The 8114-nt window shown below is 52.0% G+C and overlaps 1 protein-coding gene across 2 annotated transcripts in view; it reads left to right on the top strand.

The window, feature by feature from the left end:
* The first annotated feature begins 402 nt into the window (after positions 1–402).
* Positions 403–8114, top strand: part of LMO4 (LIM domain only 4) — a 16715-nt gene continuing 9003 nt past the window's right edge. Inside the window, exons 1-2 of one of the 2 annotated variants that reach the window (XM_080915555.1) lie at positions 403–1091; positions 3892–4130. In XM_080915555.1, the coding sequence (XP_080771681.1) occupies positions 3895–4130 (236 nt within the window). In that variant the 5' untranslated portion in view covers positions 403–1091; positions 3892–3894. Of the gene's footprint in view, positions 1092–3626; positions 3699–3891; positions 4131–8114 lie in introns of those variants that run through there. The other variant, XM_080915556.1, reaches the window with a different exon arrangement.

The raw sequence follows: 8114 nt of genomic DNA, 5'->3' as shown, positions 1-8114 counted from the left end.
TGGGAAAGTAAGTTTCCCGAGGGTCTGTTCTCTGAGGCAGGGAAGGCGATCCCCGAGGCCCTGCGGGGGCGGGCTCCACGCGTCCCCGCGCGCTGGGCAGGCAGGTGTGGTCCGGAGCCTGGGCACGCGCTCGCTGGCCGCATCCCCAGCGCCACCCGGGTCCCTTCTCGTCCCCCGACCCCGGCCCCCCGCCTTCCCGGGCCCGGCTCGTTCAGTCGCCCGCCTCGCTCCCCGCCCCCCGAGTCTCGTTTCAGTCACCCTTTGTCCTTCCCCGGATTGGCAGGTTTTATTATTCCGCCTGAACAATCCGGCCGCCCAGTGGCTGAGGGTCGCTGACGTCGGCGGCAGAGCCGGGGAGTAGTTGGGATTCTGCTCTGTCAGTAACACATGTGTAAGCGCCGCCGGAGGAGCGAGCGAGCCGGCTAGAGGCCCGCGCCGCCGCCTCCGAGCCGGGCAGCAGCAGCGGGGCAGCCGATCGGTCCAGCGCACCCGGCCGGCCCGCAGCTCCCCACTCCGTGCGCCCCTCGCACGGGCCGCGGGTCCGAGGCTGCACCGCCGCTCCCCGGCCGCAGGTCGCGGGAGGCGGAGGAGGGGGGGAGCTCGGCCGAGCCGCCGGCGGCCCCGAGCGGGCGGGCGGGCGGGAGGAAGGCGGCGGCGGAGGAGGAGGAGCGCGGGCGCGGCGGGGGCGGGGGCGCGTACAAAGTGAAGCCACATTGCCAAACTTGCAGCCGCGATTGCAGCAGTGGCTGCCGCTGCGCCGCGCGGGCCGGGCCGAGGGCGCCTGCAGCTGCCTCGCGCGCAGCCGGGGGCTGAGGACCGGGACCCTCGGGCTGAGACTTGACACTTCTGCTCCGGGCCGCCTGCCACTTAGCGTGGGGCTCCCTCTACCCGGCCCAGAGCCACGCGATTTAAAAAAAAAAAAAAAAAAAGCAGCCCTTAGCCCCCTCCTCCCCTTTCCTGCTCTGCGAGAACTCCCTCCCTCCCTCCAGCTCCGCCAGCCCCGGCGCCCCTGCCCTGGAAGCCGAGCGGCTCCGCTCGCATTTCGCCGCCGCCGCCGCCTCTCGCAGTGTTGCAATATAGGGGAGAAGCAGGTAAGGGGGTGGCTGGGGGCGCCGCGGGCCCGGAGGGGACGAGGGAGGGAGGGAGGGGGGAGCTGATCGGGGCCGGGGCTGTTTTCTTTGGCTTCCTTCCCTTGACCGTCCCAAATTGCAAGTAAACAATACGTCGCCTTAGATAATGCGTGAGTCCGAAACTACCCGAGGCCGGCCTGCGAGCCAGAGCGGAGGGCAGCCCGGGGCCGCCAGCTTTGTAGCGGTTCCTTGCTTACAAAAGGGTTCTTCTTGGAGACGGGGCTGGTGGGGACCCTGGAGAGGGCTGGGGGGGGGGGGCAGTTCCAGTTCCTAAAGGAAAGGCAGGGGCTGCTTAGATGAGAAGTGGTGTGTGCGTGGGTGGGGGCGATAGTCATGACTCCCCCCCCCCAACACAATTTGAAACAGGGACCAAAAAGCTCTAAGTGACCAGGATCCGGCATTGCTGATTCTTTTAAAAAAGAATTCCTCTTGGCTTATAAGTCTTTTGTTCCAATCCAGGAGAAATCCGGTGAATCACCTAATTAAAATCAAGACATGAATTAAGCATCCATTTTTGTACTACAAATGGCCAGCGCTACGTTTGTCCCTCCCTTGGTCTCCATTAAAAAACACCAGAGACGTTGTTAAAGGGGGGCAGATTTTGCCTCTAGCTGCCAGCTCTGCTTTCTATTTCACTGACTATCCCAGGACCTAAATTGCTTGGCTATGTAATTACTAGAGTATAAGCCTATTTAACTTAAAAGCTTTCTTTTTTTTTTTTTCCAACTCTAAATGAAACTTGATGAGGGCCCGTCCTTAGTTATCAGGGGAGTCAGTTTCTGGTCAGTCCTCTTGATTCATCTCTTTTAGATTTAATCAGCATTAAGGTATTGCTTGTCCTTAAGAGCTTTAGCTAATGGGGTTACTGGATGCTTTTCTCAGTGTAATGTTTCCTTTTCAAAAAAATATACATATATATTTACCTCTCACTAAAGATGGGGGCGGGGAGCAGCTTGGAATCTCCTCCCTCCCCCTCCCTTTTAAAAAAGGAATTCGGAGCGATTAAAACGTTGGGGGGGGGGGAACAGTTTAAAGACCTAGGGCAGGAAATGCAGATTCATTTGGGTCAGGGCTGAAATTGTAACAAAAAGCAATTCCTCGAGTAAATGCATCAGATAAATCAATTTACATAAAGGTATGATGCATTCGGATAAATGCAATGCTAATGGGTTTTAGAGCGGTCCTGGTTCCAGAGTCTCAGGGTTTTGTTACAGCTTAATTGGTGCAGTTCTTATTCTGGTTTATTGTGCGGTCACTGGACACACGTTCCGGGACTCTTTCGGAGGAAATGTGTTTAAAATCGGCCTATTTAAGGAACCGGGAGTCCTTCTTTCGTTCCCTCTCCCCGGTTCTTTACAGCATTGAAGTTGGGCTGGGGACAAAGTTCGCCCTCTCCCTTCTGAGGTATCAGCTGAATGTCTTGAGCAGATAGCTGGGAGTCTTGGGGGGGGGGGCCCACACTCTCGCCTTACAGAGGACAAAGACAAAACAAGCTGCTTAATTGGCAGTAAATAACTTGATCTTTTTATAGAATAAGTGACTGGAGAAACACCAGGACTTTATTGGACTCCGGATTGGAGGCAACAAATTAATCGGTTTAAGCTAAGCTTTATAAATTGATTCCTACATTATACCCCAGTTGAGAGAGAGAGGAGAGAGAGAGAGAGAGAGAGAGAGAGAGAGAGAGAGAGAGAGAGAGAGAGAGAGAGAGAGATGCTTAAAAGCAGTTTTTCGTGACATCAAGAGTGGCTTGAATTTAACTTGTGTGCCCTCTATAGTGCCTCCTCGCATATTATCTATACGCCCCCCCCCCTTCGGAGGAACAAAGCTCTCGCATTTAAATTGCTGATCAAGGGCAGATTAGCGAGACCAAAGTGGAGAGTGTTTGTACTGGAAGTTAACAGGCATCCTAAAGTTCAATGATCTATTATCCTTGCCTGTGTCCTGAAAACACTCATTGATCTTCAAAATGAAATGAGATTTGGAACAATAATGGGAGATGGCGGTCACCACAATGGCATGTGAAAGGTGCTGTTTAAAATACGAAAAACCAGTTTCGCAACTTTACACCCGGCACCCCCCCCCCTCGCCACCTTGCCTCCCCTCCTACCACCTCCATCTCCCCCTCGGCCTTTCCCTTCCTCCTCTCCCCTCCTCCCTCCTCCGCTCCCCCAACCCCGGCCTTGCCGAAAACCCCGAACTATTTGCAACTTGTGAATTGCAGCCTCACTTCCCAAGGCAGAGCTCGGGAGGGAACGTGGCTGCGGCGGGGCGGCCACCTCCAGCGGCCGTCGGCTGGCTCGCGGGGCTCGGCGGGGGCTGGGGAGGGGCCGGGCGCGGCGGTGGGTGGGTTTGACCCTCATTTGCTGGAGGCGGGCGGCAGCAGGAGGAGCGGGCGGAGGCGGGCGCTGGGAGGGGGGGAGGAGGAGGAGGAGGCGCCGCGAGGGGTGGAGCGCGCCACCGAGCCTAGCTCTCGGAGTTTTGACAGTCCCCGAGCTGAAATTGTCAGCGGCGAGCGCTTTGGAAAGTTGAGAGCAGCTCGTGGCCCCAGAACAAAGCTTGAGAAAAGTAAACAGGCGGCTGCTGCCGGCGAGGCTCCCTCCTTCCCTTCTCTCCGATCAGCCTCCTTCCCGCCCTGGCCCTGCTGCAGCTTCTCCTGCAGCCACTCCGGGGAGGGAGGAGGGGAGCGCACTGGCTTCAGGCGCCCTGCGATCGACTTCTAACTTTTGCATCGCCCTGTTTTGTCTTTCTCTCTCCCCAGACCATGGTGAATCCGGGCAGCAGCTCGCAGCCGCCCCCGGTGACGGCCGGCTCCCTCTCCTGGAAGCGCTGCGCAGGCTGCGGGGGCAAGATTGCGGACCGCTTTCTGCTCTATGCCATGGACAGCTACTGGCACAGCCGCTGCCTCAAGTGCTCCTGCTGCCAGGCGCAGCTGGGCGACATCGGCACGTCCTGTTACACCAAGAGCGGCATGATCCTTTGCAGAAATGACTACATTAGGTAAGTTGGCTGCCTTTCAGCCAGATGGGTGAGCCCAGCAGGAGCAAGGCCAGGGGTTACCAGGGGTTTGAGGAAGAAGCAGACATCTGTGGGAATCCATGACAGACTTCACTTAAAAAAACACAAACTCTCTAGTTGGCAGCATTTAAGGGACTCAAGAAAGCATGTGTTAATTTTACAGTACTTAATGCCAAACTAAGGTTAAAAACTCTGGTCTGGTGGTTAGGTGTCCAAGGTTGAGCACCCTTTGGATTATATTCTGAGTGTAGCCTCAGCTTGGGGTTCCGGTTAAAAGTAAGCGTGTCCAAAACGTTCAGTGCTTTCTCTGAGCTAGGCGGGGACTCCCATAGACGCTCAGAGACAAAAGGTTTACTTAAAAATAAAAGTGCAGTTAGTGAGGAATTATTCATCTCTAGTGATGGCTAATTATGATATTTACGTAAGCACTTTTCAACTTTTTTAAAGTAGACTGCTGTGACTCATTCTCAGTGCTCCTTGTGAGAAACACTGATTACCCATTGGTTTAAAGACTTGTGATGCTTTTTATAGTAAATAATAACATTATTATTATTAATAAAATGAAAAACGAGACCTAGTGGTAGTGTTCTTCATAGGCTGGCTGGAAAGGCTTGGCATACTCACTGTTGGTGTGTGGCTCTTGGTGGAGAATTTACGTTTTTTTTTTCTTTGAAGCATATTGAGGTTTGGGTTGTTGTTGCCATTTGTAGCGCTGCCCTTGATCCCCAAAAGACAGGATAGGATTATGCTAATCTAGCATTTTAAAGCGATGTATAGTCATATGTCCTTGTAAGCAGCCTTTTCCAAACGGCTTCAGGGCAGCTAATGGAAAGAATTCAGGAGGTCAGGTGCCTATAGGATCTTTTCAGGTGAACTCAAGCTACTTAAACTCATTAATTTGAAAGGAGGCATTTGAAGGATTACACATTTAATTTGAGTAAATGGTTTGATAGACTGACGCACATGAATGCTTCTAGGAGGTGTTCTGTTTCAACATCCAGTAATTAAAAAAAAAAAAACCACACACACACACACACACACCAGTACCACTGGAGGAAAAAATGCATGCTTTAAACTATTTCCTTCTATCTAAGTTTATGTTCTAAACCTTTGTACAGTGATGAGTAGAAAATCCAATTCCGTCTTCACAGAGCTGGAAAATCAGTGGATGGGGTATTTTATTCAAAGTTTAACCCTGATTCGGTTGATGTTATCTGTGGCTGCCGCTGCCCAGGATCCTAGTGCAGTGGGTGTGTTTGCCTCCGGTGGTATCAGAGCAAAATGAGGCTGGGTTATTCTGATAATGCAACCTGTACCCACTCTGCGGGCATCTACAGCCAGTCAAGTGAAAGAAACATGGGCGGGAGAGGACTTTTATTTTTAAATTAATACGGCTGCATTAATTTCGCTAAGTGTTCTTTTAGAAGTAAGTGTTGGAAAATCAGCGGGAGCTTGGGTGTAATGCTTTCTGGTTCTCTTCCCAAGCAATGCCATGAGCTTTGACAGTATTGTAATTAAGTGGAGACAAAAAGTGTGCTAAGAAAGGATGGTGGTTTGAAGTGGAAAAATTGACCATGCAGTTAAGATTTGGTGAATGGTGCAGTTTCGACTCTTCAAGTGTCTTCAAAGGAGAAAAGGCCTATCTTCACTTCTGATTACCACTAATTAACAGGAGATGGGTCCACTTGGATTCCCCTGGTACAAGTTTAGGCAAGTGGCTTCCTGAAAATGAAGTCCATTTCTTTCCTTAATCTTGGGGGCCAAATAATAAATGTTCTTTTGGTGTTCTCTTGGGGGTCTAGTAGAGGATACACATTCAGCCCTAACCCTTAGATAATCTTAAGAGTCTTGCTTCTTTCTGCCCCTGAACATGTGGACTGGAATTAGCCTTGCTCTAGAACGAGATGCTACTCTGAGAAACTTTTGTCTGCCCGGGAGAGACAAATTTCTAGTTCAGTGCCAAGTGGATCATGGAGAGCCGGCCAAGCCCAGCTTCCTGTCCAGCCCCACAGATACCTGATGTCATGATGTTTTCTGCCACTTAAGGAACCCAAAGGGTGGGAAATGAAGAATGTGCTGGCAGTCTTTTTCTTCCCACATACCCCTCTCCCAGACGCCCCCAAATCCACTTGTTGGGGAGCTTTCAGTTCTTCAGAGCTTGAGGATTGAGTGACCCCTTTGCTGGTCATCAGGTGAAGTGGACCCCTTTGTCGAGCTGGGACCACCCAGCTCTTATATTAAGGGGCTTTTACACTGTCTGACTTTGAGGGTTTTTCTTTTGTGGCTGTTTTTTAAACAACCAAAATCTGGCTAAAAAGCTTGGGGGGGGGGATGGAGAGGGGTGGTGTTTTCCCCCCATCCTCAACCCCCATTCCCTCCCCCTCTCCGTGGCCAAGTGTCGATTGGGCAGAGATGGGCTTCTGCCTCCTCTGCTCCAAGATCTCAGATAAAGCCGAGGCCTTGCTGCAGCGAATCTGCACAATTAAAAGCTTTAATTAGTGGCTCCTCCATTTTCTTAGTTCTGATGGGCTTTATCTAATGAGATCTGGTCTCTGGCTTAGATCTACTCCGAATGACGTGTCCGCAATGAATGAGAGCTTCGTCGCAAACAAAACATTTAATTAACAAAATTGGCCTCTAAGAGAGGGAGGGAAAGGCTGGAAGCGGGATGTAGAGAGGAGGGGGAGGGTGGATCTTAAAGGGGCCCACGTCTGCCTGACCCCTCCACCTTCCAGAAGTCGGGAACCTTACAGCTGCCCCCTCCCTTCCGCGGCTCCGGACCCCTCGGCTCCACCCAAGAGCCATCGAGTAGCTTTGCAAACTCCGGTTCTTCTCCCCAACACGCTTTTCTCTACCCCTTCTTCGGGCCGGGTGACTGGCGCGGAAAGTGCGCCAGAGGAGGAAGTTCGGACGTCGTCGGGTGGGGCTCCGGTCGGAGCAGGCGAGTGGGTGGGTGGCGTGCCAGGTCCACGGTGCGGGGCCGCGAGGGGGCGAGCGCAGGGCAGGAGCCGGCGCGGTGGCGCTGGTGTCCCCCGCTCCGCTCCGCTCAGGCGGTTCACGTGGCGTCCGCAGCCGCAGTGAGCTGAGCTGAGCTCGGGGTCGGGCGTGGGGTTTGAGGGTGGCCGGTGGTGGAGGGTGTGTTTGGGGAGGGGATTCGCGTTAGGCAAGGAGACGCCGCCAGGCAGAGAGTTCATTTCCCTGGTAATCAACAGCAAGCTGCTATATTCAGAGAATGCTGTCCCTTTAATTGAACAGGCTAGGTAATTAAATGGCACTTTTCCAATAGGACGTGCTAGGTAAATCTAATAGTTGGTTATTTAATATCACTTTGAAGTCTGCCCACTCAGGCACAATGACAGCACAGGAGCATGTGAACTATTAGCTAGGAAAAAAAAAAACCCAGGATCTCAAAAATTAATTAAATCGCATGCAATTTAGGGGGAACGTTTATCTTGATTTGTCATAACAGAATTAATTCAAGGCCTCCAATTCACTTGGGGGCAGATCTGTTACTCTGAATTAACCAAGCGTAATTTGGCTGATTTTTTTTCCCTCCCTCCCCTCTCTAATGCAGTGGTTGCGATTATGCACAGTCCCCCCCCCCCTTAGGTATAAATAGCTTCTGGTGCTTTTAAGGTGCTTGGGCTCTAGTTATTCCGAAGTACCTTTAATGGACTTGGCTCCAGGCATAATTTCTGGGTTGCATTTCTTTGTTACATTTAATATAGCTGGTGCAGAATTTAGATTAAATATAGGATCCTGCTGGAAAACCAATTGCTTCTAGATCAGTAGCCATGGATGTACATTTTTCTCCTCAGATAGGTTGCTGATATTTACTTGCAGGTACAAATGTGTAGCTTTCAGCCACGCTCTGGGAAATGTACCTCTCCAGTGCCTGGAAGCAGTTAAGAAAACACAGCCAGGTAGTGCTCTGTATTGCCTGTATTTTGCTTGAAGTAATAATGC

This window comes from Micromys minutus (genome assembly GCF_963924665.1).
Source record: "Micromys minutus genome assembly, chromosome: 4".
NCBI lineage: Eukaryota > Metazoa > Chordata > Mammalia > Rodentia > Muridae > Micromys > Micromys minutus.
This window is presented reverse-complemented; position numbering and strand designations above follow the sequence as displayed.